At 50.2% G+C, this 25152-nt stretch overlaps 1 protein-coding gene across 6 annotated transcripts in view; it reads right to left on the bottom strand.

Moving 5' to 3' along the window:
- The window catches only part of LOC119454594 (protein 5NUC), a 201575-nt gene that overhangs the window by 15158 nt on the left and 161265 nt on the right, over positions 1–25152 (bottom strand). For 4 of the 6 annotated variants that reach the window (XM_049666903.1, XM_049666902.1, XM_049666901.1 and 1 more), the window contains exon 7: positions 17908–18066. The exons of the other annotated variants lie outside the window; for them this stretch is intronic. In XM_049666903.1, the coding sequence (XP_049522860.1) occupies positions 17908–18066 (159 nt within the window). The remainder of the gene's footprint in view (positions 1–17907; positions 18067–25152) is intronic. 6 annotated transcript variants of the gene reach the window in all.

Here is a 25152-nt window from a genome sequence, read left to right on the forward strand (position 1 = left end):
CGACCGCCCTTTCGGCCAAACATCTGTTGTTCACCACCGTATCAACACTGGAGACATGAATCCTATTCGTCAGCGTCCCTATCGTGTATCACATGCTGAACGTAGAGTAATCCAACCAGAAGTGGACAAAATGCTCCAAAAAGGGGTCATCGAACCATCAGCCAGTCCTTGGGCTTCGCCAGTCGTCCTTGTGAAGAAAAAGGACGGTACCTGGCGTTTTTGCGTCGACTATCGCCATCTAAACAAGATCACGCGCAAGGACGTCTACCCATTACCACGCATCGATGACGCCTTGGACTGCTTGCACGGAGCTACATACTTCTCGTCCATTGATCTTAGATCCGGCTACTGGCAGATTTCTGTTGATGAAATGAACCGCGAGAAGACTGCCTTCATAACACCTGATGGTTTATATCAGTTCAAGGCTCATGCCCTTTGGCCTATGCCATGCTCCTGCGACATTTGAACGAATGATGCACTCCCTTGTGCGAGGCTACAAATGGACCACCTGTCTTTGCTATCTTGACGACGTTATTGTTTTGTTCGTGCTGCACGACGGCATCCTCTACCGCCGCAATATCAACCCTGAGGGCCCTGAGTTTCTCCTTGTCCTTCCTCGTCATCTACGATCCGTCGTTCTCGAACAACTTCACGACGGCCCCACGGCGGGACACCTTGGAGTTTTGCGCACATACGACCGCGTACGACGCCGGTTCTTCTGGCCAGGACTCTAGCGCTCTGTGCGTCGTTATGTGGCAACTTGCGAATTGTGTCAGTGCCGGAAAAAACCTCCCCTGCCACCTGTCGGCCGACTCCATCCAATGGAAGTTCCCTCTGAACCTTTCTATCGCGTTGGCGTTGTCCTGCTTGGCCCTTTTCCGACGACGACTAGAGGAAATAAGTGGATCGCCGTCGCTACCGATTACGCGACACGCTACGCGATAACCAAGGCGTTGCCGACTAGTTGCGCAACTGACGTCGCAGATTTTCTCCTCCATGACGTCATTCTCCACCACGGTGCACCTCGACAGCTACTTACCGACCGCGGCCGCTCGTTCTTGTCTTGAGTTGTTGACGACCTCCTCCGCTCGTGTGCCACACAGCATAAGCTGTCCACCGCCTACCACCCACAAAAGAACGGTCTTACGGAACGTCTCAACCGAACACTCACAGAGGTGATGTCGATGTACATCTCCAATGATCACCGCGACTGGGACGCCACGCTGGCCTACGTCACTTTCGCGTATAACTCGTTCAGACATGACACCGCAGGATATTCACCCTTTTATCTTTTGTATGGTCGCGACCCTACATTGCCTTTTGACACCATCCTACCTTCTGTGCCACGTGTTACAACTTAGTACGCTCGTGAAATCATCGATCGCGCTCACATGGCGCGTCAAGTCGCCCGATCTCGTCTGTTGGCCTCTCAGGATATACAAAAAGAGCGGTACGATCGGCGCCATCGCGATGTTAAGTTCGCCCCAGGTGCTTGGGTGCTCCTCTGGTCACCATGTCGTCGTGTCGGTCTCTCCCAGAAGCTTCTTTCTCGCTACACAGGGCCTTATGAAGTCCTACGTCAAGTTAACGACGTCAATTACGAGATCTCGCCGTTACAGTTTGATCCGTCCTTAAGTCGGACGCCAGTTGACATCATGCACGTTTCGCGGTTGAAGCCATACTTCTATCGCAGTTCTTCGCCTGACATGCGCCGAGACGGCGCTTCAGCACCCGGGAGTCCTGTTACGGAAGGATAGGAGGCAAGAGACGAAGAAGATCGAGAGACACTGGCTGCTGCGTGTTGTTGCTGGTCACCAATCTTGACCACGCTAACCCTACTTGTGTATATATTGTAAATACATCCAGTCTTACTCCCAACATCCCCGTAACAATATAATCGCACAATACGAAAGACTGGCGCAAAGCAACACGGGAAGGCACATCCTGCACAAGCTCGGTATCACTACGCTTGACAACGTGGGGATAAATATGAAATCCCGAGAGAAATCAGAGAGTGCATCGTCATATCCCCATTACCCAGAAACATGCACCCCGAACATCACCGAGAGCGGAGGAATGCAAGAGCGAAAGCACTGCAGAAGAAGTTTCAAAACGATGCGAACGTGGTCTATGTAGACGCGGCGGAATATGCAGACGGTCGACACATGGAGTGATCACCTCAAATCAAGCGGGCCACTCCCCGCTTGCCAGCGGCACCACTAAAACAGGAAAAGCGGAAATCGGGGAAGAAGCGGCCATAGCGCTGGCGCTCGCCTCCACAACGGCCAGCGTCATAATCAGTGAATCTAAAAGTGCGCTTCATAACTTCGCTAAGGGAAGGGTCCTCAAAAGAGGCCGCTAAGAATGATGAGTAACTTTGTAGGGAGCGTGACGTTCGTGTCATATGGACGCCCGCCCACCTCCTGCCTCTCGGGCAACGAAACCAGACACATCCTAGCTCGAGAGTTAGCGATCCGAGCAGGAGAAGAACAACGCGAGGTCCGAGTGCGGAGAGAGACCGCATGGTCAATTATAATGAAATCACGAAACACTACAGGTTAGGGAGGCAGCATTACCCTCCACCACACTCCTCATTAAATAAACAGCAGGCGACACCATGGCGCCTACTACAAACAAACACCTTCCCAAACCCGATCGCTTATAATCATTGCCATCCAGAGCTCTACTCAGATAAATGCAAAGACTGAAATTAGCGGGTGGACCTCAGACACACAATCTCGGCTTGCCACAACTACGGAGGGGCCAAACAACATACATACGAACGCGGAGCATTGGGAGACCGCGCTGCTCAGTTCAGACAGCGAGCACCAACTACAAGTCATCAGGCATCAAGCCGAAGATGCCGCTAGGACCCAAGGGCTCCTGGCCGCCATCTAAGGGAGGGGAGATTAACTCCTCTTACACTTGGAGACGCCGCGTAGGGGCCAAGGCGAGCGGATGCCTGCAACGTCGGCTCCAGCAAACGGTACGTGCTGCTCCTACCCAATCTCTCCTACGGCCACTAAGTGCCTAAGGAAGACAGGGAAACCGCCCATTCCGGGCGAAATCCGACCTTTCTTGTGCTGAGAACAATTATCGGACCGAGACGCTCAGGTGCCCAGTTAAGCCTCACCCGGACTCTACCTCTCCGCCGACACTGCCGGCGACGCCAGCCATTATGATGGAAGTAACGGTTGAAGGCCACAACATAACCGCACAAGAGCTCCAGTAAGACCAATGGACACCAGTGCTGTATAAAGCCTACGCCTCCCGAGCCAGTTCGCCGAAACCACCTCACCACTCCGGCAACGCTACCTCCGAGGCAGCTAACCCGAACGCCAGGAACGGCGCACGACGCAGCAGCCGCCACCCGCAAGACGCCGGCCTGCCTACCACCTGCGACCAAGGAGACGCGCCTCACAGTGCAGCGTAGCAAGCAGCTTCCACCACTCCCACACAAGGCTATCGAGTGGTCGTTCGCCCGCGAGGTGAACTACGACTTCTAGACGTCCCAACACCTCGACTTACGAAGGCAGTGCAGACCCAGCTCCGAATCACTCTACCCGACGACTTCTGCCTGCGCACCCACCCAACCAACAATACTTTCATCATGGCAACAACACACTTCCCAACAGCCGAGACTCTCAAGACGCTAACCTCCCTCGCAACTGGAGACCAAACCTACTCTTGCACGGCTTACGGGGCACCCCCACCTGGGGCTATCAGAGGAGTCAAACAAACGCCTATGACGACGAGACCCCAACGCAACTCTACCAAGACTTGGTCAGAAGAAATCCGGAGTACACCATACTAGCAGCCCGACGCATGGAAAAGACGCACTCCATCCTAATCACCTCCGACGCAAATGCATTCCCGCACTCCATCAAGTACATGGGAGCCATCCACCGCTGCACCCTATACCGTGTCAGTCCGGATGCCTGTACCAATTGCAGACAGCCGGGTCACCGTCACGACGTATGCCCAAGCCCCAAGACCAAAGTTTGCCCCCGCTGTGGAACACAGCATTCGCCTTACCGGCACGGGATCGTGCAAGGGACGAAACCTTCACCAGCCACGGAAACAGCCAAGCCACCCAAAAACGCAGCTGCTGGAATCGGTCCCACCCAGGGACTGTTTTCACCAATTCTCATCCTGACCCAACGAGCCCAACCAACACAAGCAAGCCTGGACAGAGCCAGTGAAACAAGCCTGGAACACGCCCCTTTCTTCTAACAAGCACACGACATCCATGACAGTGAATCCCAGTTTTCAACTCGCCCTGGCGAAATTCCAAGAGGAGGCAGCGGCGGCCAAAGCAGAAGCTACAGCAGCCCGAGCAGAAGCCGCCGCTCTTCGGCAATGCATCGCCAAACTGGAAGCCCCGATAAGTGCTCTTGCCACTGGATCTTCCATTTCACCTACCCCCGCTCCAACCGCACCTCAACCTCCTCCCCTTAACCCACCCAACGACCATACCTTGCCCAGCCACTCCAACCCTACTTCCTCTCCTGATTCGCCAGCAATGCAGGCTGACACGGAACCCTCTACAAATTCAACTCCATGCACGACGCCACATCCCTCCACCCCCTCTCACTAGGCAACATTCCAACCCTGCTAGAGTGATTTGCTGCTCGATTTGAGGCAAAATTGCCAGACGCTATCACTCGCATCAACCAGGAATATGCAATCCTCAAAGACGTGGTTATTCACATAACACAAGACAATGCTGCTCTTAATCACCGATTCGACGTGCTAACCCAAGGGTTTTCTGACCGCTATAGCGATCTTGAGTGCCGGCTCAATTCTTACGCAACCCACCTCACAAAACTGGATTCCACTCCAAGTAGATGTAAGAAGCCTAAAGCAGCTGAAGGACAGGACAAATCTATCCCTACCACAGCTCACGACTCCCCCCCCCCCGTTTTATTACGACTCCCAACCCCCCAATCGACTCTCATGATGGCAGCTCCAAACCGTAATATTACACTCTGGCAGTGGAACTGCCGGGGCTTTGGCCAGAAGCGTCATGTGGTCCACCAACTGCTGTCCTGTGCTGCGGGACCCGCCATCCTTGGCCTGCAGGATGCCTCCAACCCACTCACCCTACCCGGCTATACTCCTATTCTGCCCACCTCCCCCCCGCCCACTCGGGTAGCGTTTCTAGTCAGCCGCTCAATCACCACCATCTCCCATTCCCTAGCGATTCAATACATTGATCACCTTCTAATTGAGCTTGTGTCACAACACGCTCGGGAGAATAGTCTCTTCGTCCTAGATGTATACAGCCACCCTAAATGCCTACAAAGCAACTTCGAATGCCTTTTTACTCTTGCGAAGCGCATAGCAAACAAGTGCCCCTTACTCGTCATAGGAGACTTTAACGCCCCGCATACGGCCTGGGGTTAACAGCACGACACCGAAAGGACGTCGGGTGTGGCTAGCAACGCAACAGACCGGTCTCTCCCTTCTTACCGACCCTACCTCTCCTACACGCACGGGAAACAGTGTTTGTAAAGACACTACACCAAACCTTACATTCGCACATCGCCTCCCTCACGCCACATGGTGCAACACACAAGAGAATCTAGGTAGTGATCATAGTGTAGTGAAGAAGAGGAAGAAGTGCCCTTGCTTCTGTCGCTGTGCGCACCATCAGCGTTCGTGGACTGCCTCGATTGCGTGAGACGTCTAATAAATCGTCATATCACATTTGGTGGAAGGTGCTGCAATCCCCGACCTCACCCTGGAAGTTCGCAGGCGAACGTTGCCGACTGCTTCAGCCGCTACCATGCTCGAGCCTACCGACAATCCGCCTGCAGCTTCCGCCGCGCCCATCATTTGCGGCGCCGTCCAGCGGCAGCGGGACCCCCCCGTCTTCAGCGGAGCCGGTGAGACAGACGTGGAAGATTGGCTCTCTACCTATGAGCGCGTCAGTGAGAACAAGAAGTGGGATGACCCGACGAAGTTACGTTCCGTCATCTTCTATCTTGCTGACGTTGCGAACCTCTGGTTCCGTAATCATGAGCGGGACCTCCAAACCTGTTCCGCTTTCAAGGCAGCATTCACGGAAGTCTTCGGCCGCCCAGCCTTACGAAAGCTCCGTGCTGAACAGCGTCTACGCCAGCGCGCTCAACAGCCCGGCGAGACCTACACCAGCTACATAGAGGATGTCGTCGATATTTGTGCCCGCGTCGATTCTTCCATGATTGAAGAGGACAAGGTGAAGCACATCCTCAAGGGCATCGAGGACGACGCATTTCAAATGCTTCTCGCGCGAAACCCTTCATCTGTCACAGCTGTCGTCACTCTTTGCCAGAGCTTCGATGAGCTGCGTCGCCAGAGGGTCCTTGCGCGCAGCGCTGTTGCACCCGGCCACTCTCTCTCGGGCCTCACGCTTCCCTCCAACTCCTCGCCAGAATCCTCACTCTCTGTTCAGATTAAGGATTTTATTCGTGAGGAGGTGGCGCGCCAACTGTCTATGCTGCCTCTCAGCGATCGACCCCTACAGCCTGACACATCTCTGGCCACTCCCATTAGGAGAGCCATTCGCGAGGAACTTGCCGACTCGCTACCTTTGGCTCAACCATGTCCTCCCGTGGCGGCACCTATGACCTATGCCGCAGTCGCCGCGCGACCTGCGCCGCCGACATTCGCATTTCCTGCGACAGTGCGACATCAAGCAGTGCCTACTCCCGTGTCGCCTCCTATTCCGCCTCGAAGCCAAGTTCAGAACCCTTGGCGCACACGCGACAACCGACCCATATGTTTCGCTTGCGGTTTCGCCGGCCATGTCGAGCGCTTCTGCCATCGTCGCATGCCACCTACTAACCCTGCTGTCTCAACGCCTGGGTATGGATATTCCCACGATGCTACCGGCCATTCCATGCATCCCGACCCAGAGTATCCGCCGTCTTCTCGACGCCCTTTCGGCAACCATCGTTCTCCGTCACCACGTCGTCGCTCGCTTTCCCCCTTACGTCGTCGCCAGTCACCTAGCGAGGGAAACTAGTCGCTGCAGTTCTGCAGGCACGAACTGCCAGCTTCGCGACTTCTACAAGGCCTGCACAGTCGCCACGCAATTTACTGGACGTTTTGGTTGAAGGAACCGCCACAATTGCGCTTATTGATACTGGGGCTGCGGTTTCTGTTATGGACGAAAAGCTTTGTCGTAAGCTCCGCAAGGTCACCACGCCGTTGTCTGGTTTGCTACTGCGTACCGCGAGTGCGCAGCATATAGCGCCGCTCGCTCAATGTACCGCTAGAGTGCTCATTGCCGATGTTGTTTATGTTGTTGAATTTTTCGTGCTTCCTTCATGTTCACATGACATCATTCTTGGCTGGGACTTCTTGTCTCACCATCGGGCCATCATCGACTGTGCTCGGGCCGAAGTGGCGCTTTTCTCGCTTTCCGAAGCCTCGCTGCCTGACCCTTCTGAAAGTAAGGCCGCCAAGCTCACGGTTGTCTCCGATACAAACATACCACCTGAAATGTCGGTTCTTGTGCCCGTATCTTGCTCCGCCGCGCCATACGCTACGGTGCTTTTTACACCATCGCCTATTTTTCTACGTCGCAAGGCTCTCCCTCTACCATTTGCCGTCCTCAACACTGTATCTGGATTATCCACTATGCTTGTGTGTAACCCGCTTCAATCCCCTGTGACCTTACTGCGTGGAGAATCCCTTGGTCGTGTTCAGCCCCTTGACCCGCTTCACATTCTCGATACTACCGACGACATGGCCTGTTATGAGCTCGACGCCCTCACTTCTTCATTGCTGTGCGCCTCATCATCATCATCATTGTCGTCGTCGTCATCAGACGTTCTTGAATCGGCCTTGGACGCCGATCTGCCACCTGCGTACCGCCAGCAAGTCCTCGCGCTTCTTCAGAATTTTCGCTCGTCGTTTGATTGCGACCAACCATCCCTGGGACGTACGGCGACCGTCACTCACAGCATCCACACTGGTTCCCATCCACCATTAGGCCAGCGACCATACCGCGTGTCGGCAGCCGAGCGACAAATAATTACCGAGCAAGTCGACGATATGCTGCATCGTGGCGTCATTCGGCCTTCCCAGAGTCCTTGGGCGTCTCCTGTAGTATTAGTACGCAAGAAGGACGGCTCAATACGCTTCTGTGTGGATTACCGTCGGCTCAATAAGATAACTCGTAAAGATGTCTATCCGCTGCCTCGGATAGATGACGCCCTCGACTCCCTACAAGGCGCGGAGTACTTCTCATCTTTGGATCTTCGCTCCGGCTATTGGCAAGTGCCGATGGCTGAAGACGACTGCGAGAAGACCGCTTTCGTCACGCCCGACGGCTTGTATGAATTTACCGTAATGCCATTCGGGCTCTGCAACGCGCCCGCTACTTTCGAGCGTATGATGGACACTATCCTTCGTAACTACAAGTGGAAAACATGTCTATGCTATCTTGATGATATTGTCGTGTTTTCGCCCGATTTCCCGACGCACCTCGTTCGCTTGCGTGAGATCCTGACCTGTCTCACCTCTGCCGGCCTCCAATTCAACATCAAAAAGTGCCGTGTTGCTGCCCGCAAGTTAACAATATTGGGACACGTTGTTTCGAAGGATGGTGTACTTCCTGACCCAGCCAAGCTTCGCGCGGTCGCAGAGTTTCCGATGCCCACTACTCTTAAGGCACTCCGCAGCTTTATAGGGCTCTGCTCTTACTTTCGGCGTTTTGTGCGCATTTTTGCCACTATTATCGCACCACTGACCAATTTGCTTACGGCTAGCAGCGGCATCTCCGCGTGGTCAACTTCGTGTGACGACGCCTTCAAGCAACTACGTCGTCTCCTTACTTCGCCGCCGATTCTTCGACACTACGATCCGACAGCGCCCACAGAGCTACACACGGACGCCAGTGGCATCGGACTTGGTGCAGTCCTAGCGCAACGGAAAGACGGCTACGACGAGTACGTCGTCGCATATGCGAGTCGCACTTTAAAGAAGGCAGAAGCCAACTAATCTGTCACAGAGAAAGAGTGCTTGGCCATTATTTGGGCTCTCGTCAAATTTCGTCCATACCTATATGGTCGCCCTTTTGACATTGTTACCGACCACCACGCCCTTTGCTGGCTGTCCTCGTTGAAAGATCCGTCAGGTCGCCTAGGCCGCTGGGCACTTCGCTTACAAGAATATAACATCCGCGTTGTCTACCGATCGGGCAGAAAGCACTCCGACGCCGATGCGCTTTCCCGATCCCCGCTACCTTCCGATGTGGCTTCAGTGTCAACGCCCTTCGCATCCATGTCGACGATCAACGTCGCTGATATGCCGGCCGAGCAGCGTAAGGATCCCCTGCTTTCAACTATGCTGAATTTCCTCCACGATCCATCCGTCACACCCTCTTCTCGAACACTTCGTCGCCAAGCCGCTCACTTTGCTGTCCACGACAACGTCCTTTACCGCAGAAATTATTTGCCTGATGGTCGCAAATGGCTGCTTGTGATACCACGACACAAGCGTACTGACATATGCGCTTATTTCCATGCCGCTCCTCATAATGGTCACGCCGGCGTTCTGAAAACGTACACTCGGCTGAGCCAGCGTTTCTACTGGCAGGGCATGTATCACTTCGTGCGCCAGTACGTACGCGCTTGCACGGCGTGCCAAAGGCGTAAAATTCAACAGCGCCCTCCTGGCGAGTTACAGCCGCTCCCCTGCCCGGCCCGGCCATTTGATAGCGTCGGCATAGACCTATACGGGCCACTTCCCTACAGTTCCTCGGGTAACCGATGGATAATTGTAGGCGTCGACCACTTGACGCGCTACGCCGAGACTGCCGCACTTCCGGCGGCTTCTGCGCGTGACGTTGCCTTCTTCATCTTGCGGAACTTCGTTCTTCGACATGGAGCACCACGTGAACTGCTCAGCGACCGGGGGCGTGTGTTCCTGTCCGAAGTAATACAAGCCCTTCTCGCTGCATGCAGCATCGTTCACCGCAAGTCTACCGCCTACCACCCGCAAACGAACGGCTTGACAGAGAGGTTCAACCGCACACTCGGTGACATGTTGACTATGTACGTTGCCTCGGACCACAGTAACTGGGACACTGTTTTGCCGTTCGTCACGTATGCCTATAATACCGCCACACAAGCTACCACTGGCTTTTCGCCATTCTTTCTGTTATATGGTCGCGAGCCCTCGTGTACAATGGACACCCTGCTCCCATACCGACCCGACGCTTCTGAATGCACGCCAGTGTCTGAAGCCGCCAAATACGCAGAGGACTGTAGGCAGCTCGCCCGTACCCTTACGACCGCCGCCCAAGGTCGCCAAAAGCTGCGGCATGACAGTAACGTGCCTACACCACATTTTCCGCCTGGTTCCCTTGTTTGGTTGTGGATCCCACCTCACAGCCCTGGCCTTTCAACCAAACTTCTTGCACGCTATGATGGTCCCTACCGCGTCATCGACCGTACCTCGGCTGTCAACTACGTTGTCGAGCCTGTGACGCCATCACACGACCTCAGACATCGCGGACGTGACACGGTTCATGTCAGCCGACTTAAGCCGTACTATGACCCCCTGATCCTACCTACGCCGTAGGTCGCCAGGATGGCTCATCTTCTCTCCCGGGGACCATTGTAGTGAAGAAGAGGAAGAAGTGCCCTTGCGTCTGTCGCTGTGCGCACCATCAGCGTTCGTGGACTGCCTCGATTGCGTGAGACGTCTAATAAATCGTCATATCACAATAGCATCATCGAAATTCTCTTAAATGCTCAACTACCCCGCACACCTCCCAGAGGCTCCACTTTCACGAAGTGGGACTCTTTCCAATCATGTAGAGCAACCCGCACCATCGTCCCCATCACGGATATCACCTACTGGACCAAACAATTAGAAAGTGATGTCCGATCCGTAACTCGTCCCCTACGAGAGGACTGCCCAAGCAACGCAGTTGATTTCCACCTCCTGCATTTATGGGAAGCTAAAGCAGGCCTAGAACGACGCTGTCAAAGGCAACGCTGGAACCGAACACTTAGACGCCGCCTCGCCCGTCTCAACAAAGAGATAGAGACGCACGCGGCGACTCTTTCACTACAAGACTGGGAATCACTATGCAACAAGCTAGATGACAACATGAGTCTACCTCAGACCTGGAACCTCTTTTGGCACTTGATAGACTCCACTCAATCTAAGACCACACAAAGACACAACCTCACCAAACTCATACATACTTCCGATACACCTCCACCAGAATTCCTCCAATAACTTCGAAATCAGTACTTCCCCACATACCCTCCTATAACACACCCCGACTATGCATGCCCTGCTAACGACCTCCTTGACCAACCCATTACAGAAGCAGAAGTTCAGGCTGAACTCCAGAGACTTAACACGTCCTCAGCCCCCGGCCCAGATGGGGTACACAACAAGGACCTCCGGAATCTCGACGCTCAATCCATTGCAGCCCTTACCGAATACTTTAACGGGTGCTGGCAAAAGGGCACCCTCCCATCGCAATGAAAAGAGGCCAAAGTCGTGTTCTTACTCAAACCGGGGAAACCTCTGCTCACCTCAAACCTCAGACCGATCAACCTCACTTCTTCTGTCAGCAAACTCATGGAGCATGTGCTCCAGACCAGGCTCTGTAAGTACCTAGAAGGCCACAATCTTATGCCCACCTGTATGTTTGGATTTCATCCTGTGCTTTCCACACAGTACATCTTCCTACAGCTAAAGCAACACATTATAGATTCCCAAACCTACGACACCAAAGCTATTCTAGGTGTGGATCTCACGAAGGCATTCGATAACGTTACACACTCAGCTATCCTACAGAACCTTACAACCCTGGCAGTAGGCGCCAGGATGTACAACTACATCCTAGACTTCCTCAGCCACCACACAGCTACACTTACCTTCGGCGACCACCGCCTCACAGGCATAACGCTGGAAGCACGAGGTACGCCCCAGGGAGCCGTCATCTCCTCTATTCTATTCAACATAGCACTTCTTCACTTACCCCAACAACTAGCTCAAATCCCCGACATCCATTTCAGCCTTTACGCCGACGACACCACTGTCTGGGCAAACCGCGGCAGTGACGCCGAAATAGAACAACATCTACAATTGGCACTAAACACCAATGACACATATGTACAGGAGTGTGGCCTGACCTGCTCCCCTTCCAAGTCAGAGCTTTTTCTCTACCGCACCAAGCAATACGATTCCGTCATTCCTTCCATCTCCCTTACGCTACGTACCCATCCTATCCCACGAGTAGCCAATATCCACGTGCTAGGACTAGTTCTACACTCCCACAGCGCGCCCGGAGAAGTCATAAAGACTCTCCAAACACACGCTCAACAGTCCACCCGACTTATTTGCGGCATAGCGAACCGCCGGGCTGGCCTACGTGAGCGAAACGCACTTCGCCTTACCCAGGCTTACATCATAAGCTGCACCACATATGCCCTTCCATACCTACCCTCCGACAGAATGAGAGAGACCGGGTAAACGCGCTCCTACGGAGTTGCACGATAATGGCTCTACGCCTTCCCCTCAGCACATCCAACGACCGACTCCTCAAAATCGGTGTCCACAACACCTTTGAGGAACTCACAGAAGCCACCTTTACGGTACAAATATCCCGTCTATCTAACTCAGCCGGTGGCCGCGCTCTATTATCCCAATTAGGCCTAACCGCAGTTACACACCCTACCGAGGGAGTCCCCCTTTCTATCCTCTGCTCTAACCTCAACATACCTCCCATCCCCAAGAACATGCACCCTGAGCGAGATGGGAACCGCAGAATAGTAAGGGCTCGGGCCCTCCACAAACAGTACAGCGAGGACCATGATGTGGTCTACGTGGACGCAGCAGAATATACGTCAGGCTCCCGTATGGCCCTGGCGGTAGCCGACTATAAGGCAAAGCTTCTAACCTCCAGCTCAATCATCACCAATTCCACCACGCAGGCAGAAGAGGCAGCGATCGCGCTTGCTCTCATCTCTACATCTCCCACCAAAATTACCACTAACTCCAAATCTGCCATTGTCAACTATGCCAACGGCTACATATCCCGCACCGCTGCTCGGTTACTACGCCTCTGGCAGCCCCGGCGCCCCATAACCCTCATCTGGACGCCAGCACATGCCGGCCTCCCTGGCAATGAGGAGTCTCATTCCCTAGCCCGTGGTCTCACATTCCAGGCAGGAGGAGTGGAGCCCCCTCTACGGGCCGGGGAGCGCCTGCTTTCTTTCAGTGATATTCTTTCGTACTACTGGGACGAACGAAGGGAATACAAACCCCCAGGCTCATCGCTCACCATAGCGCAGGCCGCACACTGGCGACGACTACAAACTCGGACTGCCCCATACCCCTTACTGCTACATGCACGATACCCAGACCAATTCCCCTCCTCATGCAAACTTTGCGGTAAACCAGGAGACTTCCTACACACACTACTCTCATGCCCCACCTTCCCTCATCCCCCATCACAGACCGTGGCGGAGTCTTACTGGGAGACTCTTTTGACCTGCACTTTCCCTCAAGACCAGTGCTGGATCATCTCCAGTGCTATGAGAAGGATTGCGCTCCAAGGGCTCTCCTTCGCTTTGTAAGGGTGCGTCCTCACAGAGCACCCAATTAAGTGCCATGTAGGGGTCTTCTCCCCCACCATCAATGGTAATAAAAGTTTCTACCACCACCACCTCTTACACTTGCCGTTTTCAATAAAAGTTGTTTCTCTCTCTTTCTCTCTTGAGCGCGCAGGCTTTCGCCTTCACCCTCTTTAGCAACTGTCAATTTTTGGTTTGGCGGATCCGCCTTAACAGATAAGATAACGTTCACATCCTCGCAAGGAAACAATGCTTTTAGATTTACAGTCAGCCTGTAAAGTTTGTGAAACACTAAGTTTACCCGAATCAGACACAGGACAGTGGAGTCAAGAGAAGTTCGACTGCCATATACAGGTTGTTTGGAGGACATGGGGCATGCATTGTGAATTAACGCTGGCCTCTAACCTTCTTGAAATGCAAAGTGTAAAATTTTTACATTCGACCGGTACTATTATACATCGGAGACACTTTGACGATAATAAACCTACTTGATGGGAGTTTAAAACTGTATCAAGCGTTCGAGCCGGAAACAGTTTAACATAGGCGACAGGTGTAACCCCACACACAAGGTTGTTGTCAGAGAAGAAACAGAGATAGCGCATATTCCAGCTGATTTTACCGACAAGGAATGGACACTGGCCGATCCTGTGGTATGTAAGGTCACTGGTGCAGTAATAACGTAAGGAAATGGTTGTCAAGTCAAAGGAAATCCAATCAACGACGGGAGAGGACGAAGTGGCGTGATAAAATTAAGAAATGTACAGCCATCGCATAAGATTATGCCGCATGTAGGAAGGCCCTCATCTTGTGGTTTATACAGTGCGTTCGAGGAACGGGGATAACCGAAAGAAAATACACTGGAGATGCACTTGAAGTAAGCCAACCGAGCATGTTAAGCGCATTTCTGCTATGCTGAACCTGTTTCTTGAAAGTGCTGTACAAGCCGCAAAAGCACAATACAGGGGCGGATCCAGGTTTTTTCTGAGGGGGGGGTCAGCTTTTGTCGGTGATGATGATGATGATGATGATGATGATGATGATAGTAGCTTCTCATTTACCGAAATTCACCGTTTCTGCTCACGATAAACCCGCGTTTCATACGGCTAGAACAACACCTGTAGCCCGCCGTGGTGGCTCAGTCAGCTCAGGCGTTGCGCAGCTGAGCACGAGATCGTGGGATCGAATCGCGGCCGCGGCGGCCGCATTTCGATAGAGGCAAAATGCAAAAACGCCCCTGTGCTTGCGTTGTAGGGCACGTAATAGAACCCCAGGTGGTCAAAATTAATTCGGATCCTTCCATTACGGCGTGCCTCATATTCAGAACTGGTTTTGGCACGTAAAACCCCAGAAAGATGAAGAAGCCCTATAGCGAAGCCAGGTATCGGTTTCTCCGAGCTTATAGGAAAATGACATTACCCAATACAGCCATGCGCTTGGCGCCTGTGCCTGATAATACAGGGTGTTCAAAACTAAGCTTGATGCTTTTCTTAAAATTAGGCACTGGGAGGCACGCGAAGACCACCTGTGCAAATAAGTTATGTGGCCAGGGGGGCACAAAGTGAGATAATTATCGCTGTGAGCAGCCCAATTAACTAAAATTGAACAAGAATTTTTGACGACTGCAGTAAGTGGTTATGTTTGTATTGAAAACTTAGAGGCAGTCGTGTGTCTACACAGCATCAGTCGGGAGAATTATTCTAGCCGTGTTCGTGCTCCGAGATATCCCATTCCAAATTTCAATTGTACTGCGCAGAGTTATCGAGTTGACGCGAGAGCGGTTTATGCTTTGCATTGCTGTGGAAGGGAGGCATTTTGAACATTTTTAGGGCATTGACATCTTGATGGGTGAATTGTTGTCATGAAATTTGTGCATGACAACACCAAATTTAAAGCGGCAGTATGAAATATTCGTTAGCATAGCTAAAAAGGTTTCTGCTGTTGATGGTACCGTTGTTGCTTTTGATTTCAATAAAACTTACAATACTTAGAAATCAGCAGTCACTTTATTTGCGTAGCCCAAGCAAGGACCATGCCCGGTCGTCTAGTCACCATTACGCACGCGCACTGCCCTCCGGCTTCTCTGCGCGCGCCATTATCTCGGCATGGCAGCTGCCGCCATTTTTACAGGCTGCGCGGTCGCGTGTTACGACAGCGGTTACGGGTTCTTCGATTTTTTTTTCGCCAGCCGTGAGGGGAAGGGGGACAGTTATTATCTTGCCAATGCCTCCGCCGCGTTGTCAGACTAAGCGCCGTACCCAACAGCCGCGGCACATCAGGGAGGAGCTTTGCGCCGATCCTCACTCTCTTGCATGCGTAATCATGCAAACGACAATTACAATTTGTAGTTGGATATCTCGGAGCATAGACACGCTATACTCGCGGACAACTTTCTGTGGCAGTGAAGGGCAAGCTACGGGCGCGTGGATGCTGCACATGTGTTACCGCGCCAAGTAGTCCGGCAGCGTTTGACAGTGCTTTTGGTTGCTCGGAACAGACGCTGAATCGACGCAACTTCCACGTGCGACGATTTCGCGTTTGCCCAGACGCGGAAGGGAACAGCCGCAAAATGAGTAAACTTTTACACTCAGTGGTGTGTTCTGTCTTATTTAACTGTTGCTAATAAGCTGTTTATGTTTACTCTTCGCCAACATAAACCAACGTGGATTAAAACGCGGGACTCTTTTCAGAAGCACCCTCACTTGTGAGCGCTTTGCCTCCGTAGCTTTCCCTTCATTGCCACAGAAAGTTGTCCGCGAGTAAAGAAGGATTCTTCGAAGTGAAACTGTGTAGAAACACGACTGCCTCTAACTTTTGAATACAAACATACACACTTACTGCAGTCAATAAAAAGTTAATTATTCAATTTTAGTCAATTCGGCTGCTGACTAGCGATAATTATCATCTCACTTTGTGTCCCCCTGGCCACATAACTTATTTGCGCAGGTGGTTTTCACGTGCCTCCCAGTGCCTCATTTTAAGAAAACCATAAAGCTTAATTTTGAACACCCGGTATATCTAGCCTGTATTGTTTCTTAAAATAAAATTTGGGATCATCTGTCGCAGTTTCGTTATAAACGTGTAAGCACGGGTCCATCTTCGGAGTTCTGTTGGGACACCTTGTTTTCCTTAAGGAGATTCTTGGCGTTCGGCTGAGACACCTTCGTTTGCTTTGGAGCTCCAACGCGGCAACCACTACGCTGGTTGTTTACGATATGCGAATCACCGCGTATGAAGGCTCACGACGCCACCTACAAGAAGAACGATGTGGTGTAGTAGCCGAGAGGGCGAGCCAGCGTCTTCATGTTTTGTCTCCCACGCGACGTCATCCTTTTACACAAGGCGCGCATCTGCTCCCGTTTCTCTAATCACGCGACGCCATCCTATGCCCGCGCGCTGGCGTTGGCCGCTGACGTCACGCTCCCCCATTTCGCAGGCGCTGCTCGAGGTTTCGCCCCGCTCCGCGAGCACGGCCACTCAGATAAACGGATCCGGCGGCTTTGAGCCTCCTATGCTTAATGTACGACAACTGCGAAATTACAATGAAAAACTTGTAGCATACGAACGGTACTGTGCTCGTACTGGATATTGTCAACGTGTAACTGTGATCACAATTGGTGCTACAGTTAAAAAAAAGTCGCCTATGCGTAGTCCTTAGTTTAGCTGTTAGTTGTTATTGTTTATATATGAACACTTCAGCGAGAGATCTCTTTCATTAAGCAGGTTGGTCGCGGAACCGATGACAGCCAATGAGGCAACCGATGACACCCCGAGGGGGAACTAAGTTGATCAGGCGCGAAGGCGCTCGCGCAGACATCGGCATGCTTGGCAAAAGGGACGTCCCCTCGTTCATTCGACGCCACCGACGGTACGAGTAAGGCACGGCCGGCGCCAGGAGGTCCAAGGTGTGCATGAGAAAAAATAACTACGGCAACCTCGCGACACCACACCCCTACGGAATACAACTAAGCTTGTGAGCGAGCTAGCTTTACTTCTACGTGGCTGTTACCACTGGTACTCGCGAAAAATAATTTTGAAAAATGCTGGTGGCCATATTTTTTTGCGACAGGGCCATCCCCTTGTCAGCGAGGGGGCGATGCAGAAATCTGAGGGGGGGGTCAGGACATCCGGACATCCCCCCTGGATCCGCGCCTGGCACAATACACTAACTTGCTCCGTTTTCCATCCAAAATATAGCGTTAATTGGAGAATGCCGGTATAAGAACTCGGGATGCAGTTGACACAAATGAGTATGATGATGAACATGGCTCACGTTCGAGGTTACACGTGTTGAGGGACATTTCTCAGAATACTGTACCTGAGCCTTGAAGAAATCTCCCGTTTAAATCTGGTAACCAGGTAAAATTGGTCACGCCAAATTCGAACATGTTCAGGAGGTCAAGACCTGTCATGTTCATAACAACCAGGTCACTGTCATAGGGCATGGCACCGAGCACATCACCAAGTGTGAGGTTCCCTAAGGAAAAAAAATACACATGTATATAAGACCGGTGTCAGCTTCTGTAAGTGTGAAAACATTTCTTCGAACAAATGAAGCTTAATATGTCATCGGCGCCTCTTTTTTGTGTTTTGTGTCTGTTTTTTTGCGCTGCTCATACCAATTATTATTCACATTTCGAAGATGGCTTGAAACCTAATCGTTCATTATTTAGAAAGTGTTATCGTTGACGGTTTGATGTTGAAGCGATTTCTCCAGAGAACATTTTTACAGTAATGTAATACCTAAAATTTGGGATGTCATGGATTGAAATTATGTAAGGATCACCAATGTGCCATTTCCAAGCATGCTGATATTCACTTGCATCAGGTGTCTTTTTCATTTCATACAGACAAATTCCACGATGGCAGAGAAAGGTTATGCGTATTGCTGCTCTCCGCCTTACGCACTGTCCTGTATTTTGTACACTTTGAGCAGTCACCAAACACCCTCACAAGATGTCAAGTGGAACTCAGGAGGGGCGAGCTATAGCCACAGAATAGAAAAAGGTATCAGGTTCTTACAGAAATGTCACAGTTTCACCCAAAAGGCGAAGCATAATTTGCGATATCAACTTAGCAGAGAGCTATACGCAGTAAGGGTAGTAGTTTTATCAGATGTATAAACTTGGACATGCAGCAGCACCAGCAACGCGCAGAATTGTTGTCGATGCCGTCGCCGTTTGGCCCGCGTTCGCACCGAACGCGCGCGGCGTTGGTGAGTGTTGCCAGGGCCTCTGGGGGCAGCTCCTCGGAGGTTTTCGACGTGATCAGAAGGGGAAACTCGTCGAACGGAGAATGAGGAGACCGAGGAATTTGGGTGGTCGACACGAGACCGTATGGTGACGTATAAAGAAATTACGCAATATTATAAACTAGGCAGACTTATATACCCCCCAGCTAACGAATCACTAACCAAACGGCAGGAGCTCATCTGGAGGAAACTACAGACGGGCTCCTTCCCAACACCGATTTTGTATTCATACATTTTTCCAACAACCTTTACGCCGCAGTGCAAGCTGTGCAGAGCTCCCCGGGCCGACCTGTTCCATATACTGTGGGGCTGTCCAAATATACCTAACCGCGGTAGTCCACAGGGCTTGCAAATTACCACGATGCAGCAGTGGGAGGCCACACTGCTCAGCTCCAACCCAGAGGAGCAGGCCTGGGTCACGGAGCAGGCAGAGGCCGCCGCCAGGAAGGAGGGACTCCAGGCCGACTAACCTCCGTCGCCTCCCGCATCTGAAGAAACCACGAGCCTCAAGTTTCAAATAAATGTTCTGTCCTCCTCCTCCTCCTCGCCGAGCAGCGTCAGAAGTCTTTACCACCTTCTCGCCTCGAAACGTTTACATATAAATACGCATTTGGTGCCGCAGCTACACGTCGCCTCCCCTGGAATGGCTCAGTATTGCTGTGGCATTTTATTGCTGAACAAGAGGCTGTGGGCACCGTGGTCATGAGTGAAGTTACTCCGGAGTACTTAACTATACATGCCGCCTCTTATAGCTCCTTATCCAATTTCAAAACGCCCGCCAGCCCCCCCCCCCCCCCCCCCCCGCCTTGCAATTGGGTAAATAATTTCACTGCCACTAACGATCCTTCTCGGGTTATCGGTGTTGCGCGTGACAGGCTTTCCGTATATGAATATCTTCGGCAACGCTCATCAACAGCTGGCGAATTTATGGACACACAGCGACTGATCGATGATCCAATCATAGCTTGTTGCGTCGAACATATTGAGAAATTGCGAATGGCGAACACTAACTCTTGCACTTTTTTGTCTGGTAAAGGTTTACAGATATGTGCGAGAAACCTACTTTCGGGATGCTCTAGCGAAGAAGATTATAGTAGAGAATAGTTACAGTGGTGGCCTCCGAGTCTTAAAAGCGCAGGTAAAGCCAGCGCTTGCTCATACTTTACGTCTGATAGAAGGGCGCGGCAGTAGGAGTCCTCTTACTGTTCAAACATGCTTCCTCTTCGAGTGCAAATCCTGTAATAATTAAAAAGTTCAGTTTTGCCCGAAAGCCGAAGCATCATTTGTGATGGCAAATTAGTGGACAACTATCCGAAGTAATGATAGTAATTTTATCGGTCGTATAAACTCGTAAACATCGGCATACTAACTCACTGATCAAGCATGGTGTCGAGCGCGCGCAAGAAAACATAAACACTTCTTACTCGACGACCGCGGAAACTCGCTGCCAAAACGCTGGAGTGAGGAAGCGCGGCAATGAGCTAATGGACCTTCTTGCTGTGTCTTGCATCAACGCGAGCTAAGCCGCGCAAATACACTGCGCGGCGGGTTGTGTCCCCGTCGCAGATAGCTTCGGGAATTCTTCTGCCTTGCTAATTGACCTTCGTGCTGCCTCTTGCTTCAACGTGAGCTAAGCCGCGTAAACACAGCGCACGGCGGACTGTGTCCCCGTCGTAGAACCCCCCCCCCCCTTCTCTATTCTCCACCCGGAGCGTTGCCCGCGGCGGCAAAGCGCGCGCTTTCTTCTCGCTTCTCTCTCTTGCGGGTGCGAGTTTGAGCCGCGATAGCCGCCTCACCCTCGCACGCTTTCACTCACACATACAGCATACGGCGCGCGGCGACGATTTTATCGCCGTTGGACTTTACACGAAACCCTAAGGCGACGGCAGAAAGGCGCCCGGAGTGTCCATATAATTGCAATCGCAATAAAAAATAAAGCCCAATTTATTCTGGGCAAAGTATCCTCTTTCGTTCAATATGCACTGCATGATCTCCTATAAAATGTGCCATGGCCTGCAAGTTATTACCTAAGTCAACCGACACCAATATATCTAACAGCCATCCTCATGACAAAATATTCATTAAACCCAAAAGAAGTGATATGAAAGCACTTTTGCTCTAGGAAGATGGTGGTGGTCAAGCTTCAATTTTGGGACATCCGGACAGCCTACTTGGCCTCCAGGCGGAGTCGTTTTTTGTGTAGGCGGTGCTTCCCAGTGTTGCAGAAAGTGGCGAGACATGACTCTTTTCCAAGGTCAGAGTCTGAACGAGCTGGTTAGGGTTTCTGTTTAGATGTACGATCCCTTTTATTTTCTCTCTCTTCCCTAGGTTTTCCTTCTTTCCCACTGACTTCGTTTATAATGTCACGAGCCATGGCAAAGACAAAGACGTTGTAGTGGGGCTGGGTCAGGGGCTCTTCTGTCAGACTGAAACCTGCTGGAACCTGTGCGCTCTGTGCGCTCTGTGCAGTCTTGACTAGACAAGCGCTAGCCGTTGACTGGTAATTACATACTCCCCGTAACAATATTATTAAACCGTGGCGCTACATTATGCAAGAAATAGAGCATGACGTCACCCAATCATTTTATCGAACAGTCAAGACGCCTGCATGGTATTGTCCACGCGCAATATTGTTTGCTGGAGTGTCGAAGGAGTGACTCGTAGGCAAGATCAGCTGGCAATTTGTTCGTCAGACAGAGACAGAGAGAGAGAGAGGGAATACGCAAAATACTGGAAAGTCAATAAGACGTGCGTCTAGTTGCCTCCCCTGCGCTGGAGGAAGGGGATATTGCTGTGAAAGCAAGAGAAACACGAAGGCAGAAAGAGCCCAAGTTCCGTGCGCAGATGAAGATGCGCAGCCAGTCTACAAACATACGAAGGGAACTCTCCCTTGATTGTTCGTATGAAAGACATAGGATTTCAAAGAGACACGTTTATTGAGGTTACGCCGCCAACACAACTACCCAACTACAACAATACGGCATCCGTGGAGTGACGCACTCGCTCTTGCATTCTGATCACACTAATCAGCAACAGAGCGTGGCGATTAACGGTTTTGTGTCAACACCTATGAATTTACCGACTGGAGTTCCTCAGGGCAGCATCCTGGGCCCCTTTTTATTTAACGTATATCTTAATGATCTAAATAAAATTTACAGACTAAATTTATTTTATACGCGGATGGATGACACTAGTCTTTTTGTTACCGCTGATAACGACATCGACTTAGAACTACGCACCAATTCTGTCCTCTCAAAATTACATCAGTGGTCGCTTAGTAACTACCTTCACATCAACGCTAAAAAATCTAAGGGCATCATTTTCACTGCCAAAAACAAAGCCGCAACTACCATAATGTTAACATGGGGCCCCATCCTATTGAAGTAGTGCCAGAACGCAAGGTGTTAGGCGTAATAATTTCGAACAATTTGCAGTAGAATTCCCACTTAGACATGATTGTAAAAAAGTGGTCCTCAGCTATTGGCGTGTTGTTCAAGTGTCGACACATGTTCACCGCTCGAATCCTCTTCAAACTTTATCAATTTACTCTTTCCATCGCATTTATACTACTTTTTTATTGATATAGGGCACGAGAACAAAAAGTAATATTAATAAGCTCTTGGTTTTAGAAAAGAAGGCCATTCGCTGAAGGCCATTCTTGTAGTATACTTTATGAAACAGGCATAAGCATGAAATTCGACGTCTAGTAGAAAGGAGAGGTAGGTCAAGATGTTGCTTCATGCGAGAAAAACTGGCTAAGCGATAGTAGAAGTATATGTATTATTTATATATACTTATATATACTTATATATACTTATATATACCTTATATTAGAAGGAACAGAATCAGGGTCATTAATATAAATTAGAAAAAGAAGAGGCCCTAGGACTGACCTCTGAGGAACACCGGATTTTACATTCCAGGATTTAGAGTCATGATCATTAACAGAAACATACTGTGTCAAATTCTGCAAGAAACATTCAATCCATTTAAGCAAGCTAGAATCAAGAGGGAGCGTGCCAAGTTTCAATAATAGTAGTCGATGTGAGACGGTATCAAAAGCTTTCGCGAAGTCAAGGAAAATGCAGTCAATAACTTAAGCTCGATCTAAAGCGGAAGACAAATCATTAGTGAAGGTTAATAATTGCGTCTCACAAGAATCATTTTTAAGAAAACCATGCTGCTGTGACGCAAAAACGTTATTAGACTCAAGAGAACTAATCAGGCTGCAGTAGATTATGTGCTCTAATAATTTGCGTGGAATGGAAGTTAAGGAGATCGGCCGGTAGTTTAGGGTGTTATGAATATCACCAGACTTGTGGGCTGGAATCAACTTCCCCGTCTTCCAGTCGTCCGGCAGTGTTGAACTCTGCAAAGACTGAGTAAAAATATATGACAAGAAAGCAGATGAATACGTTACAGTACTCTTAAGAAATTTGCAATTTATGTTATCAACACCTGCCGATGCGGAAAGTTTAGCTTTTGTTTTCAAATTGTATATGCCATCAACGTCGATCAAAATCGGCTCCGTCTCAAGGAACTTAAAGGCACGTGCGGACGGTGAAGTATCTATTAGAGCGTCAGAAAAAGATAGCGAAAATGCGTTGTTAAAGGCCGTTGAGCAAAGCTCATGCGGGACAGGAAATCCAGCGTCAGTTTTCAGAACAATTTCTTTAGGTTTGCTTGCGTTGATAAAGTTACAAATCTTCTTACGATTAGTTGTGAGCAGATGTGGTAGTGTTTTAGAAAAAGAAGTAATTCTTGGCTGAGCGGATGGCCATTTTATATTCAGATGCGATAGCTACATAGGCAACTTTTATTTGGTTTCCACAGTCAGCTTGAATCCTCAAAATGCTTTTTTCTTGTTAAGAAGCTGTTTTAAACACAAGTTAAACCAAGGAGCCCGGTTGCATGGAGATAATAGGCGAGGCAAATATATTTTCAATTAGTGTTTCAACCTTGTTTTTGAAAAGGAGCCAGTTTTGTGGAAAAAAGAAATCGGCAAAACTTTCTAACTCGTTATTGATCGAGGAAAAATCTGCTGTACTGTAGTCACGAATTATAGTATTTTAGACGCTGGGGTGAGCGTAAGGGCATAGCAAAATGAATCACAGAATGATCGCTTAAACCAGGTATAATTGATAATGAAGAAATTGAATTAGGAGATGTGGTGAACACGAGGTCAATGATGTTGGCAGAAATTGCAGTGACCCGGGTAGGCTCTTTAACAAGCTGGGTGAGGCCAAAGGTCGAACATATATCAAGAAAGGATGAACATTGGGATAAGGATAGAGTGACTGATGGAAAGTCAACAGCCCAGTGAATGCCGGGGAAAGTGAAATCACCGAGCAAGAATATCGGTGCTGCTGGATATTGCAAAATGCATTGCATTGCATTTGCAATGCAGAATGCATTTTGCATAGCAAAATGTGGATATACTATCGGGGGTTTGATAGCAAGCGGCAAACGTCACGTCTTTGTTATTTATGTGAATACAACAGCACAAGAATTCAATCTGCGAAGGCACGTGTATTTGAAAAGAGGTGATATCAGATGGAGCAGCGATCAAGGTGCCACCGCCATATCGCCCATTCGGTCATTTCTATATATATATTGTAAGCTTTACTGCAGGCGAAAAGTTCCGAATTTTCAATTTTGTCTGAAAGCCAGGTCTCGAATAAAACAGCAATATCTGCATTACATGTGTCGATCAGCACAGACATGGCATCGCGCTTATTAATGATGGAGCGGATGTTAGTGAACAGCACAGAGTAATCGTTGTCATGCTTATTCTGTAGGGCCGCAAGATGCTAACTCGAAACAGGGGATGGGGTATTCGCAGGAAAATTTATTGTGCTGCTGCCTACATTACAGCTGGCAGTAGCAATACTGTTCTGCTGAAGTTCATAAACAGTATCGGTTTGAGAGCAATACCAGTAGCACGTTTTGTTGATGAACAATTTGTTGTACCTCAGATGATACAATTGACCAGAAGACTTCCCAAATGCAATTAAATTATTCCTAGTCTTTCTAGTTGCCCGACCGAAGTCTTCTTGAATGGATACCCCGAATCCGTTCAGTTTCTTCTTTTGAGTTAATATGTTTTCCTTTACTTTAAATGAAGCCAGTTTCACTACCACTGTTCGACATTTGTTTTTTTACAAAGGCACCTAAGCGATGCGCACGCTCAATTCCCTCTTCGGGTAATTGCAGCGCAAAAAATTGCAGAAGAATTTAACGAACTTTTTTTCTGTTTCCGTCCAAGTTTCACAAGTACTATCGGCGATACCATAAAAAATCAAGTTATCTCTC

Source organism: Dermacentor silvarum, chromosome 5 (assembly GCF_013339745.2).
Source record: "Dermacentor silvarum isolate Dsil-2018 chromosome 5, BIME_Dsil_1.4, whole genome shotgun sequence".
NCBI classification, from domain to species: domain Eukaryota; kingdom Metazoa; phylum Arthropoda; class Arachnida; order Ixodida; family Ixodidae; genus Dermacentor; species Dermacentor silvarum.